The 19,495-nt window shown below is 42.7% G+C and overlaps 1 protein-coding gene across 1 annotated transcript in view; it reads left to right on the forward strand.

The window, feature by feature from the left end:
• Positions 1 to 12,424, forward strand: part of ARFGEF2 (ADP ribosylation factor guanine nucleotide exchange factor 2) — a 51,899-nt gene extending 39,475 nt beyond the window's left edge. The window contains exons 23-32 of the mRNA XM_056844199.1: positions 567 to 666; positions 1,556 to 1,596; positions 1,693 to 1,862; positions 5,511 to 5,662; positions 5,783 to 5,955; positions 8,020 to 8,180; positions 9,278 to 9,408; positions 9,510 to 9,639; positions 10,386 to 10,507; positions 12,312 to 12,424. Of these exons, the coding sequence (XP_056700177.1) occupies positions 567 to 666; positions 1,556 to 1,596; positions 1,693 to 1,862; positions 5,511 to 5,662; positions 5,783 to 5,955; positions 8,020 to 8,180; positions 9,278 to 9,408; positions 9,510 to 9,639; positions 10,386 to 10,507; position 12,312 (1,181 nt within the window). The 3' untranslated portion in view covers positions 12,313 to 12,424. The remainder of the gene's footprint in view (positions 1 to 566; positions 667 to 1,555; positions 1,597 to 1,692; positions 1,863 to 5,510; positions 5,663 to 5,782; positions 5,956 to 8,019; positions 8,181 to 9,277; positions 9,409 to 9,509; positions 9,640 to 10,385; positions 10,508 to 12,311) is intronic.
• Positions 12,425 to 19,495: the final 7,071 nt, after the last annotated feature.

Raw genomic sequence — 19,495 nt, forward strand, 5'->3', positions numbered from 1 at the left:
GCCTAGAAACAATTAAAATGCCATTACTTTAAAATAAGTTTTTTTTTAAATCTGGTGCTCTTTGTTCTTGATGGTAGTAGTGAGTGAGCAGCAACCCCTGGTCACTATGTGAGAAAGAACCTTGTCAATTGGCTCTGCATATGTGGAGCCAAGACCTTTTAATGCTATGGCAGAAGGATGGATGAACCCACATCTTAAGAGCACTACACTCTGCTATCTTCTAAAGAGCACCTCTGACTACTAGCAAAGTGCTTGTCATTATGTCAGGTGATGGATAGATGTGTGCATGAGAGGGTCCATATTTTTCAGGGGCCTGTGGGTAAATTCATCCTTGAACGCTCAGTATGATTTATTGCTTTATTTGTAACTCTTGCAGAAAGACATTCTGGACTTCCAGTTCTGTAGTTCTTAGTTTGAAACTGCACTATGACCTTGTCCCTCTAGTTCTACATTTTCTTTTGTCAGTCAACACTCTGATGGCAAATTAATATAATCATAACATATACCAGTAGTGTCGTTATTTTTGGATCTAATGTTTTTTTTTGGGGGGGGGTCTTTCTGAATAGGCAGTTTTGTTGGCGGAAGTGTTGATAAAAGGCAAATAGCCAGTATTCAAGAATCTGTTGGAGAAACCAGTTCACAAAGTGTGGTGGTGGCAGTGGACAGGTAACTATATATGAGTGTGTGTTTGCCTTGTAGTTAAGTATGAAGCTATACGCTCCTCATTAGCGCAATATGTTCTATTTTGGGACTCAAACCAAAGTAGTTGCTTTTTAAATCTAGCTAAATACAGCATTTTAGAGTTGTATCTTTGCTTGTGTTTTATATTTTGTTATTTGTTGTACTGAAGATCTGTTTTATTTTTATTGTAAATTGCCATGAGCCCTGCTTTGGCAGGGGGAGGGTGGAATAGAAATTAAATGTTGCTATTATGTTGCAAGTCAAGTCAAGTCAAGGCAAGTTTATTGTATAAGGCCGTAGGCCATTACAATCTAAAACAGTATAGCAACAGGTTAAGCTTCCAAGATTGGTCCCTGGGCTGGGTGTTGAGTGGACCTAGATGCTAAAAACAGTTTGAGTGGGGAACAAAAGAAAGGTGCCCACTGCTGTATCTCAATCTGTCATCTCTCTCCCCACCACACCAGGATATATGCCTCTAAACCTAAAACAGGTTTTTTTTTTCCTGATCAGTGTGGAATTCCATGAAATGAACACTTCCCTGTTATAACAGTCAACTTGTAACATTCACTGCATTGGATCCCAATCCCTGCTTGTGTAAAGGTGGTGGCAGTGGTCTCATGATTTCTTTACATTTCCCCTCCAACAGCAGTCCTCCCTGCCCCGTCTCATACTGTTTCTGAGGGTCCTTCTAACCACAGTAGCAGATTTGTAGGGAGCTCAGAGGCTTGCTACATTGAAGCCCCCTCCCATGAGTGGAACTCTGCTCGTTATCCTCTAGATCCCACCCCTCGTGCTTACACTATAAGTATTTGTTATACAGTTCTTCCACACATTGACTCTGTTCTTCACTATCTGTCCAACTATCACTCCACAGAATATTTACCGGATCAACAAGACTGGATGGAAATGCAATTGGTATGTACTTTTGTGCAAAATAACACTGAAATGAAGAGCAAAATGCATTGGACTCTTTCTGACTCACTGTTACGTCTCTGCTCTTAAAATGTTCAGTTGACTTTGTCCGGTGGCTGTGTGCTGTTTCCATGGACGAGTTGGCTTCCCCTCACCATCCTCGCATGTTCAGCTTACAGAAGATTGTCGAGATCTCCTACTACAACATGAATAGAATTAGGCTGCAGTGGTCCAGGATATGGCATGTGATTGGAGATCATTTCAATAAGGTACGTAAAGCCTATGAACAAGCTACTCTTAGCTGTCACTTCAGGCACCAAGATTAACTGGTGTACACAGTCACATGACTTCAAGCTCCCGTCCCCTTTGGTAGCAAGCTGTTCTCACTTCCTGTGGAATACTGATCTGTTCTGTAAAGACTGGACTTGCTAAAAAAAGGTAATGATTTAGGTTTATGATTTAGAGCCTCCCGCTGCGCCTTTTAGTTCCTCATCTTCATCCTCCTCTCCTCGTCTCTGTTCTGGGGTGAGGCCTACTAATTCTCTTTTGTATCTCCTCATAAACTTCCTAACATCCTCAAGCGATGTAACTGTTATTCTGACCTCTTTATAGGTAAAAGCCAGGCCTTGTGGCATTATCCAACGATACCTTATACCATTGTTTTTCAGAACCTGTATAAATTCTTTGTAGTTATTTCTCTGACACAAGAGATGACGTGGTATATCTTTAAGAATTATCAAAGGTGTCTCTCCTGCAGAAACTGGATTATCATAATGGATTTTCATCATCATATCTTTAATCCTTGTATCATAAAAATTATCATGACATCTCTTGGTTTTGATTTTTTCAGCCTTGCAGGTAAAGGTATCCTGTAGATTCTGTTAATAGCCTGATCTAGTATTTGTTCTTGGATTTGAAATAGGTCAGCTACTGCTGTAATCAAGGCCTCTTTGTTATCCCCCAATTCTTCAGGTAGATTGCGCAGACAAAGGTTAGATTCTCTAACCTTCATTTCCATCATTGCAAGTTGGTCTTTAACTGTGTCCTGATGAGTATGTATTACATCAATTTGTCGTTCATGTCCTTCTATCTTCTTCTTTACCTCTTTTTGTTCTTCCATTACCTTCTTAACTGAAGAATCCATCGCTTGCATATCTGTTTTCATAGTCATCATTTGAGTCTTGACGTCCTTTATATCATCTGTGACAGCATCAAGTTTCTGGTTGATGGTTTGTGATGATTGACTAAGGGTAGTCATCATTGAAGTCAATTGTGCCATCTGGGTTGACGCCTCTTCCAGCTGTTTAGCAGTCGCCTCAGATTGTTTGGCTAGCATGTCTTGCACTTTCTTTTCCATGTTTGAGTCCTGTGAGGTTTCTTTCAATTTCAAGAAAGCAGGGCTGTGAAGAGAGCCAGATCGGGGACGGCTTCCAGACATTTACATTGAACATTAAAAGTTGATAGTCATTCAGCAGGAAACCAATGTGTTAGTTCCGTAGAGAATGCTTTACTGATCAGCCAATAAATTTTTTCGCCACAAAAAAGCTGTTTTTTGGCTTAGAAATAAGCTTTTAAAAAATTAGTATACCAACGAGTTGTACCGGACGCTCTAGGTCGGCATAACCAGGAAATATACAGGAAGTCAAAAAGGCGCGGACCTTCTATCGCCTAGTCTCGATGGTTGTTGTCCTCAGGAACATTTTCAGTGTTATACGAGTGAGACGTATTTCCGGTCCTACGACCTTCTTCCTTTGTGATTGTTCTTGCCGAGCAATGGAGAGAAGTAGAGAATAGGAGCTGGTGTCTTCCGGTTCTAAGAGATCTCCATTCCCATGAAACGTGGCTGGAAGACTCTTTTGTGCTGGAAAGACGTCCCGATTTCTAAAGGAGGGATTCAATTTTCTCCCTCCCCTTCCACCAGTACCGCGTCTGATTGGTAAGTCCCGGGCCAATCTATCGAACTCGTTTGTTTTGTCTTTGAGCTGATCAGTTTGATAAGACTCCTGCCGCTTTATCTGATGGATCTTTGTGCCAAGCTCATCCAGTTAGATTAAGGGAGGAACAAGGATTCTAGAGAAATGTTCATCTGCCCCCCGTTACTTGATTACTTCCCAGTAGGAACGAAAGATTGTTATCAACTCACTTGGGTGTCAGGAGGTGAGGTATTGGTCTTAAAGATGTCCTTTTGATGGTTGCTGATGGGGGAGGGCTGAGTCTAATGCCGAAGTAGCGCTCTGGCGATTACATATCCCTTTGTGCCTACGGGACCGGCATCTAAACCTCTGGGGGACTTAATAAAGCTCCCTCGGAGAGTTTAGGAGGTCAAACCGCTTAGGTGGCTGCAGGGAATTTCCTGCTTCCCGATCCACTTGCTAGGATCGGGTTGGGGTGCTATTCAGCCCCCCAAAATAAACGCTTCTTGGATTTTCCCAGGAGAGCCTGGAAAACGTGGCACTCAGCCCAGCTGCCCCACCGGAAGTGACTTTGATCTGTGCAGGTCCCACGATCATCAGCATCACCACCTTGGTGGTTAAATGGGACCCTTCCCCCCTAGAATGCGGGGTCATCTGCTGAAGCTGGAGGGTGAGAGATTCAAAACTGATAAAAGGAAAATATCAAAACTTATAAAAGGAAATATTTCTTTGCACAATGCATAGTTAAATTGTGGAACTCCCTGCCCCGGGATGTGGTGATGGCTGCCAAATTGGAAGGCTTTAAGAGGGGAGTGGACATGTTCATGAAGAGAGGAGTATTCATGGCTACTAGTAGAAACGGATACTAGTCTTAATGCATACCTATTCTCTCCAGGATCAGAGGAGCATGCCGAATATATTAGGTGCTGTGAAACACAGGCAGGATAATGCTGCTGCAGTTGTCTTGTTTGTGGGCTTTCTAGAGGCACCTGGTTGGCCTCTGTGTGAATAGACTGCTGGACTAGATGGGCCTTGGTCTGATTCAGCATGGCTTATGTTCTTTTTTCACCCATGGAAAATCTGGTTGGATCCAACCCTATATGTGGAATATGACTGGGAAATGTATAGCTAGAAACCTCTATAACCTCCATGTAACCTCAGTGTAATTAGAAAGATCTTACAGGATGTCTGAAGACCCCTACCCCCCACCCCGCAATGCAAGGTGCTTAATTTTGCCCATTTCCTGCATAGATACCTAACTTCTGTTGGGCAGAGCTTTATTCAGTTGCACCTTGTGCAGAACTTGGAACTTGGAAGAAGCTGCAGATGGAAAATGGTTAGCATTTTGAAGGGGTCGCGGGCTCACAGACTGAGAAGGGTAAAGCAATTTAAAATTTAATCGGCCAGCAGATTGTTTAAAATGTAGAAATCCCTCTGTGTGTGGGAGTGCTCCATTAGGCCTGAACAGCTGATGCCTTACAGTGTGAGGCTGAGAGTCGCTGTGCCGTACTAGATCTGTCTTCCAGTCTTGTTGTGAGGCTTCTGTCCTCCTTTTGTGGGGGTTTTTTTGGTGGTCTCGCTTGAGACCGATTGGAACCTTTGACTTATGTGAATGCTGAAGATTTTTTTCCAGACTTGTACGCTGATCATAAACAGGAAAATAAGCCCCACTGAAAATCATCAGAGTGCTGCCAGTAAATAATGACTGAACTCCCGATTAGGGTGACGGAGGCTCATTTCACTTTTTTTGAGGATCCCATCTTTTAAGTTAATTCTGATGTCTTTGACTGTTTGCGTAGTGATTGGAGTACTCTCACTACAACCCAATCATATTGAGGGTTGGCAAACCACCCCGTAAAACACAGTCTGCCTAGTAAACGTCAGGATGTGACGTCACCCCGTGGGTCAGGAGGGCACGGTACTTGCACAGGGGACTACCTTTACCTAGTTACTTTATGCCTAGCATACATCTTTTCTGAAGGGACGCCTTTTTCTCCTTGGTAGGTTGGTTGTAATCCTAATGAAGATGTGGCCATATTTGCAGTTGATTCTTTGAGACAGCTGTCAATGAAGTTTCTTGAAAAGGGAGAGCTGGCCAACTTCCGGTTTCAAAAGGACTTTCTGAGGCCCTTTGAGCACATCATGAAGAAAAATAGGTAAGTGCTCCTTACAACTCGAAAGGTTAACCGGCTTTCTTATGCACGTGCATTCTGCTGGTGTCATGCACAATGCTGTAAATAAGGTAGCATGTTTTTCTTTCTCTCTCTGAAAATAAGATCTCCAACTATTCGTGACATGGTGATTCGCTGCATCGCTCAGATGGTGAATTCTCAAGCTGCTAATATCCGCTCAGGGTGGAAAAACATTTTTGCAGTATTTCATCAAGCAGCATCGGATCATAATGGGAATATTGTGGAGTTGGCATTCCAGACAACAGGACACATAGTTAGTAAGTAAAGTTTAACATGGCTGATGTGACAAAAGGGATCAATAGAGGCCAAAGGTCAAAACAGCTAACCTGCTTCTAGCATGCACTTCAAGTATCTTTTTTTTTAACCTTATGGGAAACCTTGGAATTCTATTATTATAATCAAATACATTTGTTTTAAGGAGAAACTGAATCTTTTGCCCCCTACCCCCCTGTATCTCACTTGAGAGAGCAGGAGAATCTGTCATCGCATACTTTCAAAAATTCACTCACAGCTGTAGCTGTGCTTGTGGCAACAAGTGGTGTAGTTGTGCGCAATTTCAGAAATCTTGCCAATGTTGTGTGTTCGCCACTCTGGCCTGGTGCAGCTTGCTCTAAATGGGAGCAAGCCTTTATAAGAACATAAGAAAGGCCCTGCTGGATCAAACCAAGGCCCATCAAGTCCAGCAGTCTGTTCACACAGTGGCCAACCAGGTGGCTTTAGGAAGCCACAAACAAGATGAGTGCAGCAGCACCATCCTTTGCTGCTCATATATGATGCATGGGTAGAGTTTACACAGAATGAGCAGGGCTGCTTGCTGTACTGTCACTGAATCTCCTGTTAGCAAAATCAGAGCTGTGACTCTAATCTTCCCTCCTCTACACCAGTATGGCGTAGTGGTTAAGAGTGACGGACTGTAATCTGGAGAACCGTGTTTGATTCCCCACTCCTACACAAGAAGCCGGCTGGGTGAACTTGGGCCAGTCACGGTTCTCTCCAAACTCTCAGCCCCACCTACCTCACAAGGTGTCTGTTTGGGGGGGGAGGCAGTTGTAAGCTGCTTTGATACTCCATAAAGGTAGAGAAAAGTGTGGAATAAAAACCAACTCTTCTTCTCTTGCGTGTCACCTTCCCACATCCCAATCAATAGTTGCTACTGGCAGCTGCCGAAAAACACTTTAGATTTAAAAGGTGCTTTTTTAAAAAATCCACCTCTTAAAGAAGATGGTGGAAGTAATTGGAAGCAATTGCTGTTAACCTTTTTGACACTTGGTTTCCAACTTCAGTGCTGTGATTAAAGAACATTTTAAGACATGTGGTTTACATGTGGCTAATTTGTCCTCCTCCATGACTTTGAATGCTTAATCCTAGACAAGTCACATAGGGAAAAGTCAGGCAAGTGTAGTTTTATGGTGCAATTCCTTGTCATGGTTCAAGCATATGCTACATGTGATCCTCTGTGCCAAATAAAGCCATTAAATGTGGTCTGCAGGTTCTTGACAGCCCAACTGTATTTCAGACCTGGGCAGGTATTAAAAACCAGTTATTTGTTCAGCCCCTGGTGGCCCGTCGTTCTTGGTCTGCAAGGTGGGGAGTTCCAAGTTATACAGGCTAGGTTTAGTTGATCATCTGTCAGAACTGCAGCTGTGTGATCAGCATGGTGTAGTGGTTAAGAGCAGTGGTTTGGAGTAGAGATGGGAAGGCCTGGAAAAAAACAGAAAAATGGGGGGGGGGGAACAGGTTTTTTTTCCGTTTCCCCCTGTTTTTTTCCAAAGCTGTTTTTTCCCCCGGAAAAAAAGCCTTTGGGAAAAAAGAAAAAAACCCTGTTTTTCCCCCAATTTTTCCAGTTTTTTTCCGGGCCTTCCCATCTCTAGTTTGGAGCAGTGGACTCTGATCTGGAGGACCGGATTTGATTCCCCACTCCTCCACATGTGCGGCGGATGCTAATCTGGTGAACTGGATTTGTTTCCCCACTCCTACACACGAAGCCAGCTGGGTGACCTTGGACTAGTCACACTCTCAGCCTCACCTACCCCGCAGGGTTGAGGGGAGGGGAAGGGAAGGTGATTGTAAGCTGGTTTGATTCTGCCTTAAGTGGTAGAGAAAGTCCACATATAAAAACCAACTCTTCTTCTTCTTACATCAGTATGTATTACACAGAAGGGCAAATGTTGGTGTAGCAATGTCGTTTACAGCTCAATTAATTTGGCCTCCTTATTTATTGAGCTATCTAATCTACCAGGTTTTACCAACATCAGACATCATCAGAAAGGTGGTGATTGTTCTTTTTTCCCTCTCTTTTTTTTTTTTTTTTTACCTCTCAGCCAATATTTTTCAACAGCATTTTCCTGCAGCAATAGATTCCTTCCAGGATGCCGTCAAATGTTTATCAGAGTTTGCTTGCAACGCTGCATTTCCAGACACCAGTATGGAAGCAATTAGACTTATCCGGTTTTGTGCTAAATATGTTTCAGAAAGACCTCAGGTACTTATTCTTCTTTCTTCCTTGATTATATTTATGTGCTTTTGCAGAGGCTTAAAATTAGTAATGCCCTGCTGACCTACTTTAAGAGGGTCATGAGTTTGTTTTCTGAGAAATTCTTATTTCATGGGTTTTTGTTACTTTTAGTAAGACAATGTTATATTTTGTTCACCATAACCATAGAAAATCATAGTTTTCCTCTCCTGCCGCAACTAAGATGAACATGCATTGAAGATGTCTATCAATATCGCATGGAATATCCAGGATTTTACATTTAAAATTACTGGCATTGCCAGGAGAGCAAAGATACTAATATACAAATACCAAACATATTTTAAAGATATTAGAAATGGAGAGCTAGTGCAGTGTAATGGTTAGAGTGCCTGACTAGGTTTGGAGTGCCTGGTTTCAAATCTCTCCTCAACTGTGAAGTCCACTGGGTAAAATTGGGGCTAGACATTCATACGCAGACTGACCGATCTCACAGGGTTGTTATGAGAATAAGGCTGCCTCGTTGAGTAATATGGGATCACTTCTGAGTAGACATGCTCAAGACAGAAGGGAAGAGAGCCACATATGCCTTGGAGGAAAGGTGGGATAAAAATGTGATGGATCTTGTAGGGTAACTTCTTTGAGCTCATAAATCTCTTGTGCTTTGCTTTATTCTGAACTTTTTGGAATTTTACCAAGCTGTTGAACTCACTTCTGCAGTGAGGCTTGATTAGGAGAGCCAGCTTGGTGTAGTGGTTAAGAGCAGTGGTTTGAAGTGGTGAATCTGGAGAACTGGGTTTGATTCCCCACTCCTCCACATGAGTGCCGGAGGCTAATCTGGTGAACCGGGTTAGTTTCCCCACTCCTACACATGAAGCCAGCTGGGTGATCTTGGGCAAATCACACTCTCTCAGCCCCACCTACCTCACAGGGGGTCTGTTGTGGGAGGGGAAGGGAAGGTGATTGGAAGCCGGTTTGAATCTCCCTTAAGCGGTAGAGAAAGTCGGCATATAAAAGCCAACTCCTCCTTCCTCCATTGACACCTCTCTCTCTCTCTCTCTCCCCCTCCCCCTCCCCCTCTCCCTCTCCCTCTCTCTGTATGTTTACAGGTTTTGAGAGAATACACAAGCGATGACATGAATGTGGCTCCTGGAGATAGAGAGTGGGTCCGAGGATGGTTTCCTGTTTTATTTGAGCTTTCTTGTATTATCAATCGGTGCAAGCTAGATGTACGCACAAGGTAAACAACAACAACAAAAACACTTGGGTCTTTGGGAACTCTGCTTAGCTTTTCTTCCCTGTTAACTTGAATTCTTATTACTTTTTTTTTAAATATTGTAGAGGCCTAACAGTTATGTTTGAAATTATGAAGAGCTATGGGCATACCTTTGAGAAGCACTGGTGGCAGGATCTCTTTCGTATCGTGTTTAGGATATTTGATAACATGAAGCTACCAGAGCAGCAATCGGAGGTACAGAAAGCTCTTGAAAAAGGGATTCTTGTAAATCAGCAATCTAAGTTCCTCAAACCAATAGTCAAAGCCGGCTGTTGAAAAATTGTTTATTTTATTTATTTATTTATTTTACCAACAAGTTGCAGCTGGCTTATGAAAACCCTGGTGGGGTTTTCAAGGCAAGTGTCGGTCAGAGGAGGTTTGCCATTGCCTGCCTCTGCATAGCAACCCTCAACTTCCTTGGTGGTCTCCCATCCAAGTACTAACCAGGGCTGACCCTGCTTCGCTTCCCAGATCTGATCGGGCTGGCCTGGGCTATCCAGTTCAGGGCTTCAATGAAATTAGGGGGTCTTAATTGAGAGGTTGGTGTCTTTGTTTGTGATGCAGTGCACACCATGACAATTTTGTCAAAAGGCAAATATACAAAAACCGTAAATAAGTAAGAAACAAACAGCAAAGGCAATACTAACGCAAAGACTTCCTCTCTCCCTTTTGTCTCGCTCCCATTAAGGAAAATTACAAACATCCCATTCCTTCGTAGGCAGCTCAATTGATGTTGTTTTAAATTGTGCCACATGCGGTACACAGTACCTTACAGACTAACATAAACAAAAAATGGCAACATAATTTTTGACAGTGGAAGAAAGAAAAGAGGGTGGCCTGTGTATTTTATACGCTGCTTTGAGATTTTCATTAAATGGGTCATTCATAACCCTTCTCTCTCTATCCCAATAAGAATTCAAGCCTGCTTCTTTTCTCCACAGAAATCTGAATGGATGACTACTACGTGTAATCATGCACTTTACGCAATCTGTGACGTATTCACACAGTTCTATGAAGCTTTGAATGAGATTCTTCTTTCTGACATATTTGCACAGTTACACTGGTGTGTAAAACAAGGTAGCTTATTTAAATACATGTCACATTATTCTGAATGAATACCATTTGTGGGAAGGTATATATAAATTGTATCTTCATCTCTCCCTTCTTCAACCCCTTCTGATGGTTTTGTACAAGAAACTCTGGGGGGAAAAATGTTTTTTCCCCTTGAAACAAGTTCATTTTTACTACCTTATGTATAGGATGCTTTTAGCTGCTCATTTATTAAACCATTTTTGGTGCTATTGCTAACATTGTATTGGAAAAATCTATTATTTTCATACGAAGTTTTTTGATTTTTTGTTTTTAAATTTTGATTTCCCTTATCAGGAATTCTATATTAAAAGCTCCCCATCCCTTCAGTTTCCTGTCAGTTGCAGGTTTTTAAATGCTGAAATTTGCTAAATGTGTTTCATGTCCTATTAGGGCTATTTTGAACATTGGCATGAACCCTCTAAACCTTTCTATGTATTTTGGAGCCAATACTCAGTCTCTGGATTTTAAAAAAATTATGTTTAACTTCCCCCCCCCCCAGGAAGTGAGAAATACAAAAAAACCCAGTGCTTTATATGCAAGCACTATTCTGGTCTGTCAGTCATCTCTACCCATGAAGCTGTCTTAGTAGTTATTTACACCCAGCTTTTTTCAGAATGCTTGAGGCTGCTTACAAACGCAACACTAGGATGCAATATCAATTAAAAACAACATAAAATTACATGAATACATAGAACATATATATTCTACTAAAGCCTAAAGAAACCCAGCAGTTTGTGACAGCCATCCACAAGTTCGAACCCCTCACTGAATTAGGGCATTTTTACGTGCCCTACAGAAAATGGCGATCAGTGGTGCCCTGCGCACCTACTTGAGCGGGCCATGCCGTAATTGTCTCACAACCAAAAAGGCCCTTGCCCCGTGCATACAAGGAATGATTTCGTCTCCAAGAGGGGACAGCAAGACTGAAGTCACCTGAGGAATGCAGATGGTGCACAGGGCTAGATGGGAAGATGCTGACGGTTAGGTATAAGCAGGCCACTCTTTGAATGGCTTTGAAGGTGTGGACCAGCAAACTGTATTGGGCCATCCACAAGTTGGGCCTGGAAGCAAATAACCAATGCAGATGTTGACACACAGATGTCTGTTCCAGCTAAGTGGTTTGTAACACCAGCTTGGCTGCTGTATTTGGTACCAGTTGAAGCTTCTGGGTCATCTTCAAGGGCAGCTCCAGTACTCCTGCGGAGCCCACATAATGCCCTGGTGAAGATGTAATGCAGCTCCCTCAGTCAGGAGCTAGCCTTGGAAGAGCATGCTCCCTCTTCTCTATGAAGTTGCTTCTACCCCCCTGCCCCTTCCCACTTGTCATTAATTTAGGTTTTTCTTTTTACATATCGCCGGTACAAAACCATGGTTAATGCTTATCTCTGACTGCTTAAAAAATCAGGATTAATGCACAAGCCAAGTTATTATTTTAAAGTTTGGTTTTTCAAGGGAACCATGGTTAGTATTGGTGCCTGTGTAACATATAGCTGTGATTAAGTGGGGACATTTTGCTGTATCATGTTGGTTCAGCTGGTAGTAAGCACTATGTGTCAGTATAGCCAGTGTTCAGGTCAGGTTGTTTTCAAATGCCCTTGGATCCTGGCCAAGTATGTATATAGTCACAATGAATGTTAACTTTGTTAAAACACATTTTTTAAACAAAAAAGCTCAAAGAAGTTACCCTACAAGATCCATCACATTTTTATCCCACCTTTCCTCCAAGGCATATGTGGCTCTCTTCCCTTCTGTCTTTTCCCTATTTTTTCTAACAGATAACGAGCAGCTGGCTCGATCAGGTACCAACTGCCTAGAAAGCCTGGTAATATTAAATGGGCAAAAATTCAGTCCAGATGTTTGGGACCAGACCTGCAATTGTATGCTAGAGATTTTCAAAACTACCATTCCTCATGTGTGAGTAGAATTCCAAATGTTGCAAAATGTTGCCAGGTGGCGCACGGTCACTGTTATAATCAGATTTGTTTCTTCCTTTGCAGATTGCTGACATGGAGGCCAGCAGGAGTGGAAGATGATTCATCTGAAAAGCACTTGGTAAGCGCTCTGACTTCTCATCCCCACAAGCGAAAAGGGTGCAAAATAAAGACCTCTGTGACTAGGATAAGTTAATGTGAGAATAGCAGGCGTATATAGAATTCCTCTATGCACTGGTGTCACTTATCATTGTAAGATCTTAATAACAGGAAAGGATTAAAAAAAACCATTGAAATTGGTGGCGGTAGAGGTAAACTGAATAGTGACTAAAGCAATAAGTTGTAACTAATATATGAAGCAAACATAAATGCAGATTCTGTTTATTTCTAGGATGTGGACCTGGACCGCCAGTCTTTAAGCAGCATTGACAAAAATGCTTCAGAAAGAGGACAGAGCCAGTTTTCAAATCCCACAGATGAAAGTTGGAAAGGCAGCCCTTATTCAAGTAAGTCTGCACTTCAGCTTCCTCAGCATCTGCGTATGTGACAATGACCTGAACTTCATTCAGCTTCCTTACAAGCGACCCCACTCTGATGCCCTAAGAAGAGGTCCTGGTGGCCTGCACCATGATACTATGTAGCTCTCCTGGCCTTGGAATGTACATATATACGTACACTTCACATACTCAGCTGTAGACACCCACAACAATAATAATGCCTTACCAGCATATTTTTTTTGTCTGATTTGTAATGCAGGGCAAGAGGCTTGGGAACTTTAACTCTAATCCTATTCATGTTCACAGAAGAGAACTTTACCACCTCTCTCTTCTGTCTGCAACTGCCTAAGCCCATCCAAAAGCTGTACCTGATAGTTAAGAGAACATAAGAAAGGCCCTGCTGGATCAGACCAAGACCCATCAAGTCCAGCAGTCTGTTCACACAGTGGCCAACCAGGTACCTCTAGGAAGCCACAAACAAGATGGCTGCAGCAGCACCATCCTGCCTGTGTTCCACCGCACCCAAAATAATAGGCATGCTCCTCTGATACTCTGATGCAGCATGACTAGTATCCATTCTAACTAATAGCCATGAATACCCCTCTCCTCCATGAATATGTCCACTCCCCTCTTAAAGCCCTCTAAGCTGACAAGAGGACATTTAGAATAACATGGGAGATGGGACCCTCTCCTCTTGTGTGAACTCTTCCATGAATGGAATAAGAGCTCACATTATGGGGGCGAGGCAAAGGGGGCACTTTTATTTACTTATTTACTTAATTTATATCCCATCTTTCTCCCCAGTGGGGGACCCAAAGCGGCTTACATAATTCTCTTCTCCTTTGTTTTAACCTCACAACAACCCTGTGAGGTAGGTTAGGCTGAGAGGGTGTGACTAGCCCAAAGTCGCCCAGCAAGCTTCCATGGCAGAATGGGGATTCGAACCAGATCCTAGTCCGGCACTTTAACCACTACACCACTCTGGCTTCCTGCACCGCATCCCAAGTCATTTTGAAGGGCTCCCTGACTCTCAGGTGTGGCTTTTAGAAGTGGGACCTCAAGGGACTCCAGTGAGAAGTGGAAGGTGGCAAAGGTCTTTTCTGTCTGTGAAGTCTGATCTGTTCATGGTTCATAGGATCCAAGGCCATAGGTTCACTCCCCACCCACTGCATACCCTGTGTATATACTTTCATTAGGTTTGTAAATCAACGTTCAGTAGCCCAGTCGTGCTTTTCTAGTTCCTTCCTTTTTAGGTCATTCAAGTTAAACTGATTTATCCATCCTAAAACTGTTAGGAATAGGAGCCCCGATGTAGCTATAACAAAAACTCGCTAGCTAGGGCATGCAGTGTTGTGTTTAGGGTTGGTTTTTGCCACTTTTAATTCCAAAGGAAAAATGTATTGTGTCACGAAGTGCTCATAAAATGATACCATCACCAGTGGCATGGAAGTAGTTCAAGGGGAGGGGGTGGCACTAGATCAGGATCTTTGTGGGTCCCTGTTTGTAGAGGATGTCACACACTGCATGCTTGTGAAAGAGTCTGATTGGAAGAAACGGTCTGGGGGCTTTGGGGTCAAAGAGGTGTATGTAACTACATCTGAGAGCCAGCATGGTGTATTGGTTAAGAGTGGCAGATTCTAATCTGGAGAACCGGGTTTGATTCCCCACTCCTCCACATGAGCGGCGGACTCTAATTAGGTGAACCGGATTAGTTTCTCCACTCCTACACATAAAGCCAGCTGGGTGACCTTGGGTAGTCACTGTTCTTTCTGAACTCTCTCAACCCCACCTGCCTCACGAGGTGTCTGTTATGGGGAGAGGAAGGGAAGGAGATTGTAAGCCGGTTTGATTCTCCTTAAAAGGCAGAGAAAGTCGGCATATAAAAACCAACTCTTCTTCTTCTTCTTCTTCTTCTTGATCTTCGTGAACAAATTGAAAATTGTGTTTTGGACTAAAACCCTGCGCGCTGATATTTCCCCAGACCAGAAACTTTTTGCCAGCCTCCTCATCAAATGCGTTGTGCAACTGGAACTGATTCAGACCATTGACAACATCGTGTTTTACCCAGCAACCAGCAAGAAGGAAGATGCTGAGCATCTGGCTGCTGCTCAGGTGAGAAACCTCTCATATGTTACGAGTCCACATTTGCCAGTGTGTTCGCATTTGCTTTCTAGTACGTTTGGCGAGGGGAAGATTAATTCCCTGGTTAATTCCCTATTTTTCCTGGAGTTCCCTGATCTCCACTCCCTGAGGATCATTATTATTAGACCAGATCATTGGCCTTCAGTACTGCTGCTGTGCCCCCACCCTCACTTTTAGGAAATTATTTATTATAGCAGGTATGAATTCAACGGCCTTCTTTTAACCTGTATATTGTTTTAATGCTGTGTTTTAAAATTTACGTTTTAACTATATTGTATGATCCATAGTTTGGAAGCCACCCTGAGCCCCATTTTGGGTTGGGAAGGGGCTGGGTACAAATGGAATAAAATAAATAAAAAGTAAAAAAAATTACCTGGTCCCCACTAAGACCACCTCTGTAAAAACTTTGACATACTTGGAAAAGGGTGCAAACATTTGGATTTTAGAACACTTGTGCTTTCAGACAATGATTCATGTAACTGGATTTTCTTTAGAGGGATACCCTAGATACAGACATCCACATTGACACTGAAGATCAAGGAATGTACAAGTACATGTCATCGCAGCATCTTTTCAAGTTGCTGGACTGTCTGCAAGAGTCTCATTCATTTTCAAAAGCGTTTAACTCAAATTATGAACAACGGACCGTCCTGTGGAGAGCTGGTAAGCACGTAAAAAGTGTGAAGTACAAAGGGGATTATAAAATGCTTTTCAGGTTTTCCCTGCATCATGATTTTACGGATTATACTGACTGAAATCTTAAACTGAAAAAATCTAAAATATTAATCTAATGGCATGGAATCATTGCTTTGATCTCTGTAGCGTGATTATCTCTGTATGCAATAGCTGCTCATGCTCTTTGCATCACTGAAGAATTCTGTAGATTTGATTCCAGGGTACTGAAGCATGAAGGTGGTACAGCCAACCTTGTAGACTTTGGGAATGAGATTGGCCCCCAAAGCTTATTTTTGTGTAAATCTATAGACTGTACAATTTTCATTTAAGCCCTTAACCGAGCCTTGTTACTCTCAGCCAAGAGCCAAACTACCCATTACACACACCTGCATGAAATAGTAATCCAAATAACCTTGTTTTAAACTGGAAAAGTCACTTCAGGAAGGGAGGGACCAGAATTGGAGAAGCAGTAAAATGACAGGGACACTTAATTTTCCCTGCTCCCAGGTGTCTCCTCTCCCAGTAGGATTTGCCCTGTCAAGTTGCCTGAAAAATTGCAGGATAGAAAAACTGCTTCAGGGTGCTTTAAGTTAGAGGAGCTGTGGACTACTAAAGGGTTAGACATCTCCATCTTGTGCTGTCCATGACCATTTCTTATATACCAATTGTCCCACCCCAAAGTGGCTTTCCCATTCTAAAAATGGCTGTTGGGCTGCCATATGTCCCCAAAGATGTTAGCTATGGGTTTGTATACCACCCAGGAAATTCAATTTATTGGCATTGATTTTTCATTTATTGACATTGAGCTTCTTCCACCTGTTCACCCCCACCTGTAATTCTTAAATCTTGGCTATGAGAGCTTTTCCAGTGGTGGTTCTGCTCATCGACTTGCAGGCTTTGAAATTACTCTCTCTGACCAGCTGTCCTAGTAATACGGTATGAAAGGAGCTTGGCTTGAATCTTATGTCTGCATTCCTCATGTGCTTTGCTCCAGCCCAGCTTGCTTTCCCTGCTGTTAGTACTTCTGTTTGTGCAAGGTCAATGGTTTTCAATGAGCCTTGCACAACTTTAAGTACTAGCAGCAGATGAAGTGAGTTGCGCGGTGGATGGAGCTTGGCCACGGGATCCAACCCATGGTGCCTGACTTCCAGGGCTCCTGTTTTTTGAGCCCAGCACTGCCGATAGTGGCTAGATCTTGCCATGACAAGTCAACATCTGCATCTTTAAGAACCAGATCTCAGTCCCTTTTGTCTCCATAACCAGGCTATTACTTCTGTTTGCTTTTAGATGTGAAATTGGTTTTGCCTTTATTATGCCTTAGTTCAACTCATTCTTTGCACTGCACTTGTTTTTGTCTCCATAACCAGGCTATTACTTCTGTTTGCTTTTAGATGTGAAATTGGTTTTGCCTTTATTATGCCTTAGTTCAGCTCATTCTTTGCACTGCACTTGTTTTTCTAGGATTCAAGGGTAAATCAAAACCCAATCTTCTAAAACAAGAGACCAGCAGTTTGGCTTGTTGCCTGAGAATCCTTTTCCGAATGTATGTTGACGAAGACCGCAGAGATTCTTGGGATGCTATACAAGAGAGACTTCTGAAGTAAGAATTATTTCCTCCCTTGTGGCATTGGGATACAGGCTGGTGGATGCTTATGGCTGCAGGATCCCAATGCCTGTACAGATTTCTTTCTCTAGACCAGTGGTTCTCAGCGTTTTTTGCTCCATTCCCCCCTTTCACCATTGTTCGGAATATAATTCCCCCCTTCCCAAGATAGTCATAAACTTTATTGAATGTCGCAGATTAGATTAAAAACAAACTACAATTTTACAGATTGTACATAATTTACAGGACATCACACTTGGCTGAATAGTGGTCCCAATTCCCCCCCTGGAACCCTAAAATTCCCCCCGGGGGGGGGGAATTCCCCCCATTGTTGAGAACCCATGCTCTAGACCCTCTTATTCATTTCACTATAGGAACACAGTCAAGACATGCAAAGGGGTATGCACGCAGATTGAACAGCGTGGCATAGTATTAAGAGTGGTGGTTTGGAGCGGTGGACTCTGAACTGGAGAACCGGGTTTGATTCCCCACTCCTCCACATGAGTGGAGGAGGCTAATCCGGTGAACTGGATTTGTTTCCCCACTTCTGCACATGAAGCCAGCTGGGTGACCTTGGGCTAGTCACAGCTCTCTTAGAGCTGTCTCAGCCCCACTTCCCTCACAGATTGTCTGTTGTGGGGAGAGGAATGGAAGGTGATCGTAAGCTGGTTTGATTCTGCCTTAAGTGGTAGAGAAAGTCAGCATATAAAAATCAAATCATCTTCTTCTTCTTAGATAGGCACATAGATATCTGGCTTAGCACACGTAGCTCCCCCATACTACTTTACAAGAGGCCATTGACCCTGATTTCAGTGTGCCACTGTTAGGTTTAATTTCCAGTGTGATAGACAGAGTTGCTTGGAGATGGAAAAGGAAAATTTGGGCCTGTTAGATGTGTCCAAGTACAACAATGATCACAGGTTTCCATGTTGGTCCATGGGGGGCGGGGGGGGGGGAAGCAAACCCAAACCAGACACAACAAATTGCCTTTTATTAACCAACCTCAAATGTCACAACTAGAAAGCAAGCTTGTGAAGTTCTCCAGAACTCATCAGGCTGGATACTCAAAAGGAAAAAAAAGAGAGAGATTGGGAGAGATTTTTCAGGGCATGATGGAAAGTTTAAGATGAAATGTAGGAAATGTTGCAGAATTAATTAGATTAGATGGTGCTAGGTGTTAAGCCCTGACCTGGATGGCCCAGGCTAGCCTGATCTCCTCAGATCTCAGAAGCTAAGCAGGGTCAGCCCTGGTTAGTATTTGGATGGGAGACCACCAAGGAATACCAGGGTTGCTGTGCAGAGGAAGGCACTGGCAAACCACCTCTGTTAGTCTCTTGCCTTGAAAACCCCCCAAAAAGGGGTCGCCATAAGTCGGCTGCGACTTGACGGCACTTTACACACACACACACACAGGTGTTAAGCAGGTTTCAACTTTTAGCAAAAGCTACTGAATCAGAGAAGCAGAAAATGTCTACTTCCTTTGGGAAATAATAAAAACGTGGTGTAACTACCTCTCACATTGTTCAGTAGAATAATGAAAGGCTTTTGTGTGCCAGACAAAGAAAATCACCTCTTTATAGTGTCAGTGACAATACTTGCAAACTCAGTAGGGACTTTAGTAGTAGGATTTTTAAAAAGGCAACATTATGTTAAATAATGAACGTTTTAAAAAAACTCAGGAGTTATTTGTTTTCTTCTTTCTTCTGCACATATCAAAACCCGCATGTATCACTGGACTGGAGAGTAGGTAGGAAAACCTTTCTAGGCTGTTTGCTTACAGTTCCTTTTAATATGAATTAAAGTGTGTATAATCTTCCTCTAGTGTATGCAGTGAAGCGTTGGCCTATTTTATTACTGTGAACTCAGAAAGCCACAGAGAGGCCTGGACTAATCTCTTATTGCTGCTTTTAACAAAAACACTTAAAGTCAGTGATGAAAAGGTAAGAAATGAAATATGAAATGAATTTTTACAAAAGATTTCTCTCCTCTACTTGGTTCATTCAGTCTTTCTTGTCTTACTAGGCAAAATAAAAATTAGTTTAACTACCTGGGTTTTTTAATTATTTTCGGGTTAAGCAAAGGGGTTCTAATTTCACATAGAGAAGAGTACA

The sequence above is a fragment of the Euleptes europaea genome, chromosome 2, assembly GCF_029931775.1.
Source record: "Euleptes europaea isolate rEulEur1 chromosome 2, rEulEur1.hap1, whole genome shotgun sequence".
NCBI lineage: Eukaryota > Metazoa > Chordata > Lepidosauria > Squamata > Sphaerodactylidae > Euleptes > Euleptes europaea.